The sequence below is a fragment of the Orussus abietinus genome, unplaced genomic scaffold (assembly GCF_000612105.2).
Source record: "Orussus abietinus isolate OABI.00-Male unplaced genomic scaffold, Oabi_2.0 scaffold318, whole genome shotgun sequence".
NCBI lineage: Eukaryota > Metazoa > Arthropoda > Insecta > Hymenoptera > Orussidae > Orussus > Orussus abietinus.
In genome coordinates this window covers 55,316-70,679 of record NW_019394464.1, presented here as the reverse complement: position 1 = coordinate 70,679, position 15,364 = coordinate 55,316, and the positions used below count along the sequence as shown (strand labels likewise).

The 15,364-nt window shown below is 38.1% G+C and overlaps 5 protein-coding genes across 11 annotated transcripts in view; 2 read left to right on the top strand and 3 right to left on the bottom strand.

The window, feature by feature from the left end:
• The window catches only part of LOC105702570, a 33,703-nt gene extending 33,471 nt beyond the window's left edge, over positions 1 to 232 (bottom strand). For both annotated transcript variants that reach the window (XM_012430224.1, XM_012430229.2), the window contains exon 1: positions 84 to 232. The gene's annotated coding sequence lies outside the window, so the exon portion shown is untranslated. The remainder of the gene's footprint in view (positions 1 to 83) is intronic.
• Positions 233 to 729: 497 nt separating this feature from the next.
• On the bottom strand, positions 730 to 2,571 carry LOC105702589 (coiled-coil domain-containing protein 97). Of its 3 annotated transcripts, XM_012430263.2 has the most exons (5): positions 2,424 to 2,571; positions 2,308 to 2,348; positions 1,151 to 2,078; positions 912 to 1,074; positions 730 to 831 (listed from the first exon to the last, which is right to left on the bottom strand). In XM_012430263.2, the coding sequence occupies exons 3-5, from the start codon at positions 2,050 to 2,052 to the stop codon at positions 805 to 807; spliced, it is 1,092 nt and encodes a 363-aa protein (XP_012285686.1). In that variant the 5' UTR covers positions 2,053 to 2,078; positions 2,308 to 2,348; positions 2,424 to 2,571; the 3' UTR covers positions 730 to 804. The 3 variants fall into 3 exon arrangements, with proteins under 3 accessions (XP_012285686.1, XP_012285685.1, XP_023288229.1); XM_012430262.2 differs by having other exon boundaries at positions 2,308 to 2,546; XM_023432461.1 differs by having other exon boundaries at positions 743 to 1,074; positions 2,308 to 2,541.
• On the top strand, positions 2,109 to 9,968 carry LOC105702588 (multidrug resistance-associated protein 7). Of its 3 annotated transcripts, XM_012430259.1 has the most exons (18): positions 2,580 to 2,667; positions 2,790 to 2,929; positions 3,067 to 3,227; positions 3,468 to 4,217; positions 4,385 to 4,642; positions 4,751 to 5,027; positions 5,150 to 5,373; positions 5,463 to 5,700; positions 5,845 to 6,113; positions 6,216 to 6,446; positions 6,522 to 6,733; positions 6,806 to 7,661; positions 7,754 to 7,980; positions 8,064 to 8,570; positions 8,643 to 8,834; positions 8,922 to 9,165; positions 9,242 to 9,381; positions 9,548 to 9,968. In XM_012430259.1, the coding sequence occupies exons 3-18, from the start codon at positions 3,084 to 3,086 to the stop codon at positions 9,663 to 9,665; spliced, it is 4,887 nt and encodes a 1,628-aa protein (XP_012285682.1). In that variant the 5' UTR covers positions 2,580 to 2,667; positions 2,790 to 2,929; positions 3,067 to 3,083; the 3' UTR covers positions 9,666 to 9,968. The 3 variants fall into 3 exon arrangements, with proteins under 3 accessions (XP_012285684.1, XP_012285683.1, XP_012285682.1); XM_012430261.2 differs by lacking the exons at positions 2,580 to 2,667; positions 2,790 to 2,929 and adding an exon at positions 2,109 to 2,200; XM_012430260.1 differs by lacking the exon at positions 2,790 to 2,929 and having other exon boundaries at positions 2,579 to 2,667.
• A 1,852-nt stretch (positions 9,969 to 11,820) lies between these two features.
• LOC105702594 (60S ribosomal protein L7) lies at positions 11,821 to 13,843 on the bottom strand. Its single transcript, XM_012430272.2, has 6 exons — positions 13,759 to 13,843; positions 13,190 to 13,343; positions 12,924 to 13,099; positions 12,559 to 12,806; positions 12,207 to 12,304; positions 11,821 to 11,973 (listed from the first exon to the last, which is right to left on the bottom strand). Exons 1-6 carry the CDS (start codon positions 13,767 to 13,769, stop codon positions 11,863 to 11,865), a joined length of 798 nt encoding a protein of 265 aa, XP_012285695.1. The 5' UTR covers positions 13,770 to 13,843; the 3' UTR covers positions 11,821 to 11,862.
• Positions 13,844 to 13,987: 144 nt separating this feature from the next.
• Positions 13,988 to 15,333, top strand: LOC105702595 (EEF1A lysine methyltransferase 1). Of its 2 annotated transcripts, XM_012430273.2 has the most exons (4): positions 13,988 to 14,483; positions 14,648 to 14,795; positions 14,862 to 15,071; positions 15,190 to 15,333. In XM_012430273.2, the coding sequence occupies exons 1-4, from the start codon at positions 14,331 to 14,333 to the stop codon at positions 15,321 to 15,323; spliced, it is 645 nt and encodes a 214-aa protein (XP_012285696.1). In that variant the 5' UTR covers positions 13,988 to 14,330; the 3' UTR covers positions 15,324 to 15,333. The 2 variants fall into 2 exon arrangements, with proteins under 2 accessions (XP_012285696.1, XP_023288232.1); XM_023432464.1 differs by having other exon boundaries at positions 14,648 to 15,071.
• The last annotated feature ends 31 nt before the right edge of the window (positions 15,334 to 15,364 follow it).

Sequence of the window (15,364 nt, the reverse complement as noted above, 5' to 3'; positions counted from 1 at the left end):
TATTAAAGAAAAATGAAACGTACTTTTACCGTTGAAAAGAAATCCAATTGTACTTCGGTATTGCTCGTATTTTAAGTACTTACTGCTAGTAGTCGACACGGGTATTCAGCCAATAAGTAGATTACTTCACACGTTATCCTCTTAGAAAAACTTAATAACTGTCAGTTGTAAAAGCACAATAGGAATTACACAAAGAGATCTATTCGGAGATTTGACGTTCGAAACCGTTGAAAAAAACAAAATCAACTAGTAAACCGCGCCATTAAGCCGGAAGTACGATGAGCGAATTGCAGAGGGCGCAGCGTCTGCGGCGTCGACCGAGAACCAATCAAAATCGTGACGGGAAGACTCACGTGGTCAAGTGTAGTTCTGAGTGGCTGTTAATTCTCGATGCGTGCGCCGCCGTTAGAATTTACAAACTTTTGTGAATGTATACTAGGCAGATATTGCATCGACTGGCAACAGTAAATCCAATTTTTTATTCGAATTTAGAGAATGGCAATCATTCCAGACGATGATTTTAATTTTAGTCAATGCATATCTTGATTTTAAAAAGGGAAGGAGATGCGACAATTTTAGCTGACATTGTTAACGCAAGATGGAGCCACGGAGCCTTTTAAAATCGCAGGCACGGTACAAGACAGATGCGGGTCTTCCAATTTTCTATTTATGATAAATTAAACATTTTTAGACGATTATTAAAATTGGCCAATAATTAAACAGGAAGAATTTGATTTTTGGACTTTATTTATAAAATATGAAACAGATTGTTTTCATTTTACGAGTATTATCGACTCAATTTCCTTAGCATGTGTTCGGTGTCGAATGTTCCTATTGAATAAACAATGACAATGTCAGTCACGTGTTCGACATTGCAACGCTAGTCGCAATGAAAATGCATGTTATTTAACCTTTAGCGATTTCATATATAAATCCAATTCATCCTCCGATTCGTTAAGATCCTCTTTTTCTTTGAGTGGCACAGTTTCTGGAGATTCAGAGTCGAAATACTTTTCTTCTTCGTCTTGTGTTCGCAAGTCTATGTTATCGTATGCTTCGTTGTCATCGACAGTACTAATAAGAAAATATTTAGTTTTCAGTGGATTAAAAATTACCAATGTAAAATATTCATGTGTAATAATTGAAATACCTGTAATCGAAATCAGAGTCTTTCCCATCCAGAAAGTTTTGGTACATAAGGGTAACAAATTCGTTCTTAAGCATCTGTTTTTCCTTATTTGGAATGTTGATTAATGAAAGTGTTTGTATTAATTTTTCTTTTTCTTCATTTTCCAAAGCAGAATTTATCTCTTCACCCCACATACAATTAGTCTTTTCGTTACAGGGCATAGACTCCTGCTGCTCAAATTCCTCGTCTGTCTCTTCGTCGGTATCAGTTTCCTCTGTTACGTCGTTCTCCTTCTCTTGTTGAGCTTTCTTTAAATTTCGTACATTCTCTTTATCGATACTTTCCAAAAGTAAATTTACAAAAGTAATATTTTTTGTGTCTATATTATCTCTTGCTTTCCTTTGTTCTTCGGTCAGATATTGTCCTATTAAATGATCATATAACAATGGATTTCGTTTCATCATTTCAACTTCACTGAAATATTCCCCTTTTTCAATAAGCGTTTTCAAGGCTTGGTACCTTCTGTTCTTTACATCGATTTGTCTTGTGGAACTATTGTAATACCTTTGTAATCTATTCACATGATAAGCAACCTCATAGTCATTCTCAGCTGTATCTTTAAAATAATTTAAGTGATCCGTTTTAAGAAAAGTTCCAAATTTGGACAAAAAGAGGCAATGGCTTTTATGAAGAAGATTAGAAGCTATGGTTCGTTTTTCCTCGTATGTCAGGTCGGGCTCATCTTTATGTTGGCTTTTGAAGGGAGCTTTAGAGTTTGCAACATAATCCAATATCTCATTTTCAAAATTAATCCGATCTTGCGATTCGGATGAAGAAACTGCCGATTCCGGAGCTATCTCATCCTTCTCAATTGAAATCATCTGGCTTGAAGAATTTCTTCCTTCTGCATCTTGGTGACTCATCAATAGACTTTATACAGGTCCCCAATCTACGCATATTACGGTGATAAGATAAGATAAGCAAAAGTATAACCTTTAATTATTCTAAGAAGTGTGTACATTCTCAGGGTGTAAAATATTAAAAATGCTTCTAATATTCAAGAAGAAAAAGGTAATGTTCAGATCATTAATAATAACAGATCAAAGTTAAACTAAATTATATTCATGGTATTTATTTTGATAGTATAATCTACTGTTTAAGTAAAAAAAATCATTTACCTGCGACTATGCCCAATCGAAGCAAGGTTCGTCGTCCTAACCTAGATTATCAAGAAAAATCATTCGCTAACGCAATGATGTTTTAAATTATTATTCTTATGACAGTGCTATATTACATTTCGCTACACTTTCGTGAAAAACATCTTGTTAACACCGTAAGTCGAGATTAGTGGTCAGTATTAGAGCAAAGCGATCACGTTTGATTGCGTTTGACACGGCACACACTCGTCGTGGGAAACATAACCTTCCATCGATCTCAGCAAATTTAAGTTAACCTATAAAACAATTGTAACCAGAGTTGACAAGTAGTGAGGGTGTCAAAGAAAATGTACTGAATTATTTTATATGCTTCAGAAGCAGGTAACTACTAATGACTTTTTAATCATTCTAAAGAATTAAAGCTACAGAGAAAGTTCTGTGCACGTCCAGAAATTGATGGGTAGATTATTATATCAAAAATTTTCATATTTTTCTTTTCATAGGTTGGGGACAGAGTTTTGCAATTTAATGCTAATGTTGGTTTAATCATAAGAAATGATGTCTACATATTTGTTAATGTAATTTAGTGATTTTCATTCATGTAATGCAATTCTTTTGTGCTTTTACTTATAATTATTATAAGGTAATTTATATCAATCTAATTTTATTTTTTTATAATTTCCTTTAATTCTTAATTCCATTGAGAATTAAAGGAAATTATGCATTCAATTACCTTTATTGAAAGGGACGTATTTAACTTGCGATGTCTATTATCTACAGACACACCAGTCCAAAGCATGAATGGTATTTTGGCCAACGATGGAGGCATTGGATCATGGAGATGGAATTGGACAGAGTTGTGTGGAGCTGAAGGAGGCATAGAGCCATTGAATCGTGAAACACATGATCTAGGCATATGCTTTCAACAATTATGCCTACAAGTTAGCATTTTTATAATTATATAATTATTTTGTGTATTTTTCATATTTTTTAATTCACCTACTGAAAGTATAAATAGCTTGTCCTATTGTTAAAGGTCCTATCATTTAAACTTTGATGTAACGTGTAGTGGCAACCTTAAGATTATATAAGAATTTGCATGTGTATGTAACATATGAAATAACTAACAGCCTGTTTTTCCAGTCACCACATGTATTGCTCAACTCATTTTCTTATTTCAGATTCCTGTATTAGCCTTGATAGCAATAATCTCAGCCTATTACTGTGGAAAGCGTAGTGTTTCATCATCACGTGGATATATTTCTTTTTACGCTCTAAACATTAGACTGATTGTGGCGATATTTTTGGCAATTTTGCCTGTAATCAGAGCATATATTATTCTCACTAATGGAGCACCACCATCTGCAAATGATGTCAACATTGAAGAAATTAATACAGAAAGTGAACAAGAGCTGTCATTGCCTGATACCAACACTCTCTTTGATACTGAGGATATTGCAAGGAAAATAGAGAATGGATTAAATCGAACTGGTGTTTTGGAGAAAATTTTGTTCGCCAATGGTTTTTATAATGTGAACAATGTTATGGGTGGTTCATCGACAGAACAAAATTATGACGATATACTTTTAAAATTAAATACCAAAACACCTTCTGCCAAACCCATAGACTATATTGTAGCAGGAACCGAAGGGCTCGCATGGGTGGTTCACTTTTGTTTTCTTCTAACATTTCGTAGAAGCAATTTAAACCCAAGAGGCCCAGTGTTGTTAAGAGTTTTGGTGCTTCTTTTGCTCTGCACCTCTTCTTTACTTTTACGGAGTCATATTAATAACACAGCACAGGACGACGTTTTGCCAAATTTGTCTTTGGGGTTTAGTATCAGTGTTGTCATTCTTCTTGTGTTATATGCTTTAACACTGATTCCAAATTATGGATCATCCCGTAATAGAGATCGCTCCAGAAATGGAGAGGTAAGTGATTTAATTAGTTACCTATATGAAAATGAATCACTTGAAATTTATTTAATATGACAGCTTAATAAGACAACATTATTATGTTATTATACACTGTTTAGTATTTTCTACTGTAAAACATGGGACATAGATGTTAATACTTAATAGAGAAAATATGTCCACAGGTAGGGGAGCGTACGGCACTGTTAAGTGCACCTAGCACATCGTATGTGCGTTTTTTGGAGGAGCAAGATCCAAATTATTTAGGAACCGCTATGGAGGAGGCTACGATGACTTCGATACTCCTTTTTCATTGGGTTACTCCACTCATGGAAAAAGGTGTCAAAGGATTATTGAGACATTCCGATGACCTTTACGATTTGCCAGAGCACCTTGGTACCTCATCTATTAATCAACAAATTGATAAGCACATGAAAAATATGGTAGGTACACGGCATTTATTAAATTCAATCCAGTTTATTAAATAAAACAATATTTTTTACTCAACTAAAATTCATTAGCTTGAATAACTCACCGATTTCACGTTTCAGTCAACAACAGAAGTAAATGGTTACCGAACAGTTGCTGAAGAGATCCCAGAAGCAAGAACAGTAAGGTCAACATCCAAAGTATCACTGTTACGACTTTTACATCAGTGTTTTGGGTGGCAATTCTATGCAGTGGGAGTGCTTAAATTCGTCGCAGATTGTACCGGTTTTGTGGGACCTCTTTTACTAAATAGACTAGTTGGTTTTATTGAAGATAAATCGGAGCCTATATACTATGGATATTTGTATGCCTTTTCAATGTTTTTTAGTACTTTGTTTGGTAAGTTCATCGCTGATGTTTCACAGATTTTATGTAGATATTTATTAAATTTTCTGCGAGAAGAAGAATCACAAGTTCTTGACTTTAACTTTTAATTCAGATTATTTTTATTGGTATCATAGGTGCCTTTTGTAGTGCTCACTTTACTTTCTGGATGTCATTGGTGGGATTGAAGATACGCACAGTGATAGTTACACTCGTATATCGGAAGACTTTGCATTTATCGAAGGCTCAGCTGAATCGATCATTTACCTTTGGAGAAATTGTGAACTTCATGAGCACTGACAGCGATAGGATTGTCAACAGTTGTCCTAGTTTTCACACGTTTTGGAGCATACCTTTGCAGGTCTTTGAATTACAATCACATTAGCAGCTAATTGTATTGACAGTGTATTTAAAACAACATGTGTGAAACCTCTTGGAATATTTTTCTAGCTAGTAGTGACATTATATCTCCTCTACATTCAAATTGGAATTGCTTTTCTGGCTGGTCTGAGTTTTGCCATTGTACTCATTCCAGTCAACAAAGTTATAGCGAATAAAATTGGACGACTCAGCACCAAATTAATGGAGAGCAAGGATCAGAGAGTCAGACTCGTTGCAGAAACTTTGAGGGGCATAACTGCTATTAAATTGAACGTCTGGGAGGAGCATTTTGTACGAAGCGTTCTGAGTGAGTTAAATATACATTTTTATGCTTTGGGTAGCGGTACGTTATAATTCAGTACTTATTAATATGCTTTTTTACTTTATTTTGTAATTCATGTAACCAAATTGTTACAATTTATTTATTATTAACGTTAAATTTTATTTGCAGAGTGGAGGGAAAGTGAGATTAAATATCTGAAGGGTAGAAAATATTTGGACGCGCTGTGTGTCTACTTCTGGGCTACGACACCGATCGTCATATCTATTTTGACATTTTCAACTTATGCACTTCTCGGCAATCAACTCGACGCTAAGACTGTATTTACCAGCATGGCATTGCTAAACATGTTAATTGCTCCTTTGAATGCTTTCCCTTGGGTTTTAAATGGCTTAACAGAGGCATGGGTCTCGGTAAAACGAATTCAGAAATTGCTGGATGTGAGTAGTCGCAGATGAAATATGTGTTGAATATTTTTACAAATAATTAATATCCTGGACGTAATTGCATATTTATGTTTCAACTAATTCGATTCTTTCCAGATACCAGATTTAGATACAACAGCGTATTATTCGGATCCACCAGTGGGTACAGATATCATGATGAAAAATTTAACATTGAGCATGATTGGTCGTCAAGATCTTCAAACTACTTTTGACGTTGAACCAAATGTTTCTTCAAATCCATCACCTAGTTCGGAGAGTAAGAAGAGTGTCACATTTAAAGATGATGAGATATTCGCTTTAAAGAATCTCAATGTTACCATTCAAAAGGTAAAAAAAGACTGCATTCAATGGGAAATGAAAAGGTACTGATTTCTGGGAACAACGTGTCGTTTATTTTTTCAGGGCCAATTGATTGGCATCATGGGCAAAATTGGCAGTGGAAAATCTCTTCTGTTAGACGCGATCTTAGCAGAACTGACCCTAGAAAAAGGTACCCTTGCTGTCAACGCTATTGACAAAGGTGTTGGATATGTTAAACAAAATGCTTGGCTCCAAAGAGGCACCATTCGAGATAATATTCTTTTTGGAAAAGCGTACGACTATAATAAGTATAAGTAAGTGGGAAGTAAAGAGGTTATGTCGAGTATAATTTGATAAAAGATATTGATGTCGCAAACAATTTTCAGAAGTGTATTGAAAGCGTGTGCTCTCACGGACGACTTAAATTCTCTGCCAAAGAAGGATTTAACAGGGGTGGGAGAATCTGGAAATACTCTAAGCGGAGGCCAGAAGACCAGGATAGCTTTGGCTCGAGCAGTTTACGCTGATAAAGAGATTTATTTATTGGATGATATCTTGGCAACTCTTGACGTTAAAGTGGCAAAACACATTTTCCAAAATGTCGTCCTAGGTTTATTAAGAGGCAAGACCAGGATAGTGTGCACTCATCAGACACAATATCTGATTCATGCCGATCTGGTCATTGAGTTGTCAAAAGGGGCCATCGTAAAGCAAGGAAGACCCTGTGATATTTTACCAGATCTGGAGGATTATTTGTTGTCCTCCGAGTCTATAGAGTCGGATTTAGACGTAGGCTCTATAAAAGGCTTGCCGAAAGAGTTTCATGAGTTGGATGAAGGTGGAAAGGACACAGTTCTGGATAATGAATTCATCGAAAAAGGAACGGTACATCTGAGGGTGTACACCTGTTATTTGAAAGCCATTGGCCGATATCTGGCCATGACGATATTCCTATCTATGATTTTAATGCAGACCTCAAAGAACATCACAGACTTGTGGCTTTCGTATTGGGTCACTCGGACCAATGCTACCATTAATTCTACGAACTCTGCCCATCCTGCGCTATTGGCTAGCACCTTTGATTATTATGACACGAACAGTGTGAATTATTATTTAACCATTTATGGGATTCTTGCAATACTTAATTCAGTTTTTACCCTGATCAGAGCGTTCATCTTTGCCTACGGAGGTATCCAAGCTGCAATATCGATGCATAAACAGCTGCTGAAAACGATCATCAGGGTACGTTGTTTACATTATTTATCAGCCTTTTATTCTCATCGGTCATAAATATATATCTTATCTCTAATGGCTGCTTAAATTAATAATTGTAGGCAAAAGTGCAATTTTTTGATGTTCAACCTCTGGGCAGGTTGCTTAATAGATTCTCGTCGGACACTTATACAGTAGACGATTCTCTTCCATTTATTAGCAACATTTTGCTGGCACAAGTGTTCGGACTAATTGGGACAATCATTGTCACCGTTTATGGTCTGCCATGGATATTTTTAATTTTGGTTCCCTTAGTGCCAATTTATCATTGGATCCAGAATCATTATAGGTAAGTCTTTTACTTTTCATTTGGGCGATAAGATTTGAATGACGTAACGTTATTAATCAACATAACCTAAATTTTACTTGCAGGTTGACATCGAGAGAACTTAAACGACTCTCCAGCATTGCCTTATCGCCATTGTATGCGCACTTTAGTGAAACTTTGCAAGGGCTTAGCACGATTCGAGCTTTTCAAGTAGTGCCACGTTTTAAGCAGGAAAACGACCTCTACCTCGATTCAAGTCAAAAGACACAATTTGCATCCATCGCGGCCAGCCAGTGGCTCGCTTTGAGATTGCAGTTCATCGGTGTTGCACTTTTAACGGGGGTTTGTATAATGGCGGTAATGCAACATCAATATGACATCGCCGATGCAGGATTAATCGGGTTGGCCATTTCCTATGTTCTATCCGTTACCGGATTATTATCAGGAGTTGTGAATGCCTTCACTGAAACGGAAAGAGAGATGATAGCCGTGGAAAGGATAAAGCAGTATTTGGAGAGCACTTCTTTAGAACCTATCGATGGCGAAAGCCCGCCGTATGCGTGGCCAGGTCAGGGTGTGGTCGAATTTAAAGACGTCGTCCTTAAATACAGGTTTGTAAATGCAACATATTTTGATGGCACAAATTGTAAGACAGGTGGTGATCATTGTCATAAAATTTCCAGGGATTATCTTGCACCTTCTCTCAAAGGGATTTCATTCGCTACCAGACCAGCCGAGAAGATTGGAATCGTTGGAAGGACCGGAGCAGGGAAAAGCTCGATTTTCGCCTCGCTGTTCAGACTGGCAGAAATAGCATCTGGAGAGATATTAGTTGACAATGTTAATATTCAAACTTTACAGCTATACGCCTTGAGGTAGACATAACCATGAGTCTGAGTGAGATGGAATCATTTACACTGTAATTAATTGTAATCAACGCGAACGTTATGATTTATTTCCAGGTCTCGTTTGTCGATCATACCGCAAAATCCATTCTTGTTTTTGGGCACCGTTCGGGAAAATGTAGACCCATTAAATCAGTATCCGGATTCGCAGGTGTACAAAGCTCTTGAGAAGTGCAAGGTGCATTCCTTGGTGTATCGTTTAGGTGGTTTAGGTGCCACCTTGGAAGAGGGTGGCAGTAATTTAAGCGCTGGTCAGAGGCAGCTCTTTTGTTTGGCCAGAGCTGTTTTGCATAACGCTAAGGTAAGCTAAAAATTTTGAGGACATCTTGTTTAAAACTTTCTGCCGATTGAGCCTTGAGGGAATTTCCATTTTGCAGATTTTGTGCATCGACGAGGCCACTGCTAATGTCGATCAGGAGACGGACAAGTCTATACAGACGACTATAAAATCTTCCTTTAGGAGCGCGACTGTGATTACGATTGCTCACAGAATAAGAACGATCATGCACTGCGACAGGTACGAGCTCCTCAATTTTATAATTCCATGCTGTTTACGATTTATTAATAATAAAAGCAGAAGAGAGATCTGTATATTTTCTATGAACTTTAACAGATTATACTTCTTGCACTAGATACATTATACTTGTATTTAAATAATGTTTACATGCATTTTTTAACTGAAGAGTGATGGTGATGGGAGATGGCGAAGTACTGGAATTCGATGAGCCAAATTTATTGCTCCAAAACATCGAATCGCATTTTTTCCACATGGCCAGTCAAGAGTTTTCGGAGGAAGAATGAACTTGAAATTTACGCTGTCTAGATAGGTGTAAATATTTAATTGTGATCGATATCATGTACATACCACTTTAAATGTTTAACCCTACACGTAAGGAATTACCATGCATCTATTTTGTACATATACAAAGTTAACCTAACACGTGAAGTATCTATATTACTAGTGACATTAATTTTTTGTAATACGAAAGTCTGAAGGGCCATCCTTCACCGTTATTATTATATTTGTATATTACAGGAGTCTGCAATCTAAGATTACGAATTTCCTGTTATCGTTATAGATGATAAAAACGACATAATTTAGAACATGAGATATATTTTGTATCTAGCTGTGCTAAAGTAAAGAAATAATTTTCAATTGATATCTTTCACTTTTTTCCTGCTCAATTTTGAACCAGTTCGACGATGTCGCGCCTTTCCTGTTAACGTGATTACTAAATCATCAATAAGTTGAGAACAGAGATGAGTTGGGAGATTGCTCACGGGTAGGATCGTGCGATCGCATCCTGTGCTGCCCTCTGGTTTGGTACGTTAGCTTTCACCGTTTTTTGCCCCCAAGGGCGGCGCAACGAATTTCTGATAGGAGCTCGCGCACTCGCGATGGCGGTACCATCTACTAGTCGCCGTTGGCGGCTCACGTACTCGTGATGGTAATACCATGCGGCAGTCGACGGTGGTGGCTTACCTACGCTTACCAACACTGCTCGCTTTTGATGTTAAGGGAAGAACACTCGTGACGCTCCATTTGACTTTATCTACTTATCTACTACTATTAAGTACATTGTTGCCTCGAAGTCGACGTGATGCGGAGCTTTGGGGCACGCGTCGGTGTCGCGTATGGAATTGTCATGCAGCGAATCTGCGTGAGTGCGATCGCTCCTAGAAATCTTCGCGCGTCCCAACCAGCCAAGCGCCAAGATAAGGGCCGAGATGTTGAGTGTATATGCGTTCGGCGCTACACTCGACGAGTATGCGTGAGAGTCGAATACTGCGAAAAATCCTCCCGAGGCTTACCTAACTGCGGATATAAGCCGAGTCATTTCGCGTATGATTTTTACATTTCCCTACTAGCGCTTTCGAGCGTTATCGAGCGTTTTTCGCGCGTTTTCGAGCGTATTCGAGCGTTTTCACGCGTTTTTCAAGTGTTTCCGAAACATACCGCAGGCCGTACAGTGCCGTTGAGTGTTGTTAAGTGCAGTAGAGTGCCGGAGAGTGCCGGAGAATTGCCGAAGAGTGCCGGAAAGTTGCCGGAGAGTGCCGGAGAGTGCCGGAGAGTGTCGCAGAGTGCCGCACAGTCCCGTAGAGTACCGAAGAGTCCCGTAGAGTCCCGTAGAGTCCCGTAGAGTCCCGTGAAGTCCCGTAGAGTCCCGTAGAGTCCCGTAGAGTCCCGGGACTCTACGTGACTCTACGGGACTCTACGGGACTCTACGGGACTCTACGGGACTTCACGGGACTCTACGGGACTCTTCGGGACTCTACGGGATATACGGGACTCTACCGGGCTCTACGGGACTCTACGGGACTCTACGGGGCTCTGCGGGACTCTACGGGACTCTACGGGACTCTACAGTGTAGCGCCGAACGCACATATACTTAACATCTCGACCCGTAGTTTGGCGCTTGGCTGGTTGGGACGCGCGAAAATTTCTAGAAGCGATCGCACTCACGCAGATTCGCTGCATGAGAGTTCCGTACGCGACACCGACGCGTGCCCCAAAGCTCCGCATCATGTCAACTTCGAGGCAACAATGTACTTAATAGTAGTAGATAAGTAGATAAAGTAAAATGGAGCGTCACAAGTGTTCTTCCCTTACCATCAAAATCGAGCAGTGTTGGTAAGCGTAGGTAAGCCACCAACGTCAACTGCCGCATGGTATTACCATCACGAGTACGTGAGCCGCCAACGGTGACTGGTAGATGGTACCGCCATCGCGAGTGCGCGAGCTCCTATCAGAAATTCGTTGCGCCGCCCTTGGGGGCAAATAACGGTGAAAGCTAACGTACGAAACCAGAGGGCAGCACAGGATGCGATTGCACGATCCTGCCCGTGAGCAATCTCCCAACTTATCTCTGGTTGAGAATTTCCACCCTTACATTTTATTTTTTACTTTAATGATATAGTTACATGACATAATGAAAACATCGAAAGAGAAATGCCTGTGTTTGAACAAGGTTTTTATTTGCCATGTATGTTACAATCCTAAACCATTCGCCTCAGGAGTTCGTTGATTTTATCTTCACGGTTTCCAAAGTCACCACCTTCTACATAGTGATTTGTCTTCTTTCGCCATCCACCGTTCGGAGTATTGAGCTGTAATAAAATGTGATCTTATTCACTAGTCTCAGATCTGTAAAATCAGCATTTCTTTCTTGGATGAAATGTTTGAGCTTTCCCAGAGTTGACAAGAAGGTATTTGGACAACAAGTGAGGGAATCTCTTATTAATATTCGATACAGTAGGAGGTAATTGAATATAAACTGTCAGCTACCATGCCTGTATCGAAATGGAAAAGATTGAAACATAAAATTTATTATTGGCGTTACCTTGAATGGCCACAGGAAATTGCTGGCAAACTTGAATTTTGATCCAACAGTGAAGATTTCATGGATCAAGTCTTCAACACAAATAATTCCGGAGCGACCTATTATAACAGAAAAACAAGTAAAGCACTGACCTAATTCATAAGATATATGTATACATTGCAATAAAATGTTTGAACCTTTGTCAAAGCCCACTAAATTATATCAAGAAGACTCTTTTATAAAATTCATTTAATTTCCGACAAGATGGAAAAGAAAAAGTTTTCTGTACCACTTTTCCCATGGACTTGTCGATTTTTTGTACTTCAGACATTTAATCAATGTTTAAAGTAATAGATGGCAAACTGATACTAACCTAAGTTTCTTTCAATTATTGCATTGCTTGTAATTGGAATGCGTTGCCTATTGATCTTGGCAAAACCTCGTTTATAAATCAGCTCACGAACTGATTTCAAGTTAGGATATCCCCAGGTAATGTATGGCTCGACAATACGCAGCATATTGATGGTAGCTTTGTTTAGTTTTACAAAAATACCATTGTTGATTTGTCTCAAACGGAATAACTGCAATACTTTACGAACCTTTGGTGCTACTTGATTCACACTGAAAATATTAGAACAGAAAATTAAACACCATACAATTGACTTACATTCCAAACAAAATTAATAGATCAATAATAAAGTGAAGGAAATTAGAAAATATAATAGCACAAGTTCATACCCTCGAATACGTATAACAAATGCAAGACGGGCTTCTCCAGGAATATAGTAATTTCCACGATTTTTGGCTTGCCTTATCAGTCGAATCTCATCCCTCTCTTTTGTTCTATATTCCCTAACATATTGTTCCGCTCTCTTGAAGATTTCTTTTCTCTTCTTGTAGTGGTCAACACGTTTCTAAACGAACATTTTAAAAGAAAAAATATACCAGAAAAAGAAATCAGGCATTCTGTCTACATTCATGAAAATAATAAACTAATTGCTTACCTTAACCGATACCCGTACACGTGTGGCTCTGACTACTTCACGTCGCTTTCTCCTCTTCAGTACTGATTCCGGTACTGCCGGTAGCTTTTTCGGAGGACCCGAAGCAGCTGCTGGAGCTGGAGCCGCAGCTGGAGTCGGAGCAGCATCCTTCTTCCTAGATTTACAAAATATATGTTATATATTTCACTAATTTAGATGGACACCTCAGAAAACATGTCATACTGCTTTCTTCAGAAAGTTAGGTTATGTTGCATCTACTTTTCAGTAAACAATAGTCAACATTTCAGAGATTATCCAAACGATACAAGGTTTTTATATTTCTGTACCTTAATAATAAACGTAAATGACGAGAAACATTGTACTCATCTAGCATGTGCCGTGCAAACCGCGGTATAAAGTTATTACATTCATTTATGGATTTCGCGAACTTTGGAAATTTAATACAAAAACTACGTATTCAATACTGTACATAATAATCGACGCTACCTCTTTCGTGTAGTTTTATGAATTATTGCGCAGTAAAAATCAGGATGCAACCCGATTATTTCTGGGATAGAAAATCTACTTACGTGTCCGCCATTCTTGCGCCTGGTAAAGAATTTTGTGGCCGCGTTCATGTACGAAAAAAAAATTCAAAGACGTAACGTTGGGTGCCCTGCTCGCCGCGAAATTCAAACCATTTACAAAGATGGAGTCATTGGAATATGTTAACGTATTGTCAGCACAGAAATGATATTTCATAAGTTGTTCCTCTTCTATTTTCAAAATATTCACATTCTTGCAATTTAATGTACACGTTAATGCGATAGTTCATCGTGTTTTTAAAAAATTGCCTTCGACGTGAATGATGTAATAAAATGTCTCCAGTACCACCAACGGCAGTTTCGGAACCCTTCCTTAAGGAAGGACCTTCCCGAGGACGACATAACCTAAGTTAACGATCCAGTTTCCAGTATTTGGTAGCATAGGCCGCTTGCAGCATGCTTGGATTTGTTTTGTACAGAATAGCGGAACTTTAAAGAGTTAATAACAGATGTGTCACTTCTTAATCGAGTGACACTTTAAAATAGGCTTAATTCATTATCGGAAACCTTTGAAATCGTTCAAGCAATTTAAATAAAATGTCAAGAAATTTATCATAATGAGCGAAAGCGACGAGGAGGTGCCGCAATTAAGCGCGGCGACACTAGCTGTGCTCCAAGAATTTTATCAAGAGAGAGAGGAGCACGAAAATAAATTAAAGAACATCGTCGAGCAGAACCAAATTCTCGAGGCTACTTTCGAGGAAGATTGGGTAGGTTGGTCACGCTGATTAGACCCATAAATGCGGTAAATACGAAGTTGCATTGATTAATTCATTTATGGCTGATGACATTAATAATAGGTTCTTAAGACATAAATTTACATGGAATGACAATAACACTAAGTTGATTTTAATTATTGCTATTATTTTCTCAGCAATTAAGTCAATTCTGGTACGATAAAGACACTATCGACACATTTGTGAAGGGTGCATTGAATTATACTCCTCCAAACGGAAGAATAGCACTCGTGTCGTGCCCTTCTCTGTACAGCCAAATGAAGAAACTAGCAGGAGATAGACAAGGTACATTTTTTTACTGTTTATGTGATGGTATTCAAATTTCGATTTATACGTGCTTTCTGTTAACAGTTATTTTATTCGAGTATGACCAGCGTTTCGCTGTATTCGGTTCGGATTATATACCTTTCGATTACAAGTCTCCTCTGGACATTCCGAGGCACATGTCTAGCCACTTTGACTTAGTAATTGCAGATCCTCCATTTTTATCCGAGGAGTGTTTAACAAAGTCCGCAGTAGCGATTAAATTTTTATCTATGGAGAAGATTGTTCTCTGTACAGGTACTTATTATTATTATTATTAACACGTGTTTATTTTCTTACCAACATGTTAATACTAATCGGCATTCATTTTCTTCATATTGCCGATCATGTAATTAATATAGTATTTTCTTTGCAGGTGCTATTATGGCAGACTTAGCCAATCGATTGCTGGATTTGAAGAAATGTGATTTTACACCGAAGCATAAGAACAATCTCGGAAACGAATTTTGGTGTTACTCGAATTTCAATTTCGATGAAGTATTAAAATAAATAATTTCGAAAGGAAAGGTGTGCACTCTTAATTAGTTTGG

Coding starts and splice junctions, on each gene's coding strand:
- LOC105702595 (XM_023432464.1), top strand. CDS start 14,331: ATGAGCGAAAGCGACGAGGAGGTGCCGCAATTAAGCGCGGCGACACTA. Junction 14,484..14,647: donor CTACTTTCGAGGAAGATTGG/GTAGGTTGGTCA, acceptor TTATTTTCTCAG/CAATTAAGTCAATTCTGGTA. Junction 15,072..15,189: donor GAAGATTGTTCTCTGTACAG/GTACTTATTATT, acceptor TTTTCTTTGCAG/GTGCTATTATGGCAGACTTA.
- LOC105702594 (XM_012430272.2), bottom strand. Junction 12,807..12,923: donor TTTGTTATACGTATTCGAGG/GTATGAACTTGT, acceptor TAATATTTTCAG/TGTGAATCAAGTAGCACCAA. Junction 12,305..12,558: donor AATAATTGAAAGAAACTTAG/GTTAGTATCAGT, acceptor CTGTTATAATAG/GTCGCTCCGGAATTATTTGT.
- LOC105702589 (XM_012430263.2), bottom strand. CDS start 2,052: ATGAGTCACCAAGATGCAGAAGGAAGAAATTCTTCAAGCCAGATGATT. Junction 1,075..1,150: donor GACTCTGATTTCGATTACAG/GTATTTCAATTA, acceptor TTTTCTTATTAG/TACTGTCGATGACAACGAAG. Junction 832..911: donor TATATATGAAATCGCTAAAG/GTTAAATAACAT, acceptor TTTATTCAATAG/GAACATTCGACACCGAACAC.
- LOC105702588 (XM_012430261.2), top strand. CDS start 3,084: ATGAATGGTATTTTGGCCAACGATGGAGGCATTGGATCATGGAGATGG. Junction 5,701..5,844: donor TTTTGTACGAAGCGTTCTGA/GTGAGTTAAATA, acceptor TTTTATTTGCAG/AGTGGAGGGAAAGTGAGATT. Junction 6,447..6,521: donor TCAATGTTACCATTCAAAAG/GTAAAAAAAGAC, acceptor TTATTTTTTCAG/GGCCAATTGATTGGCATCAT.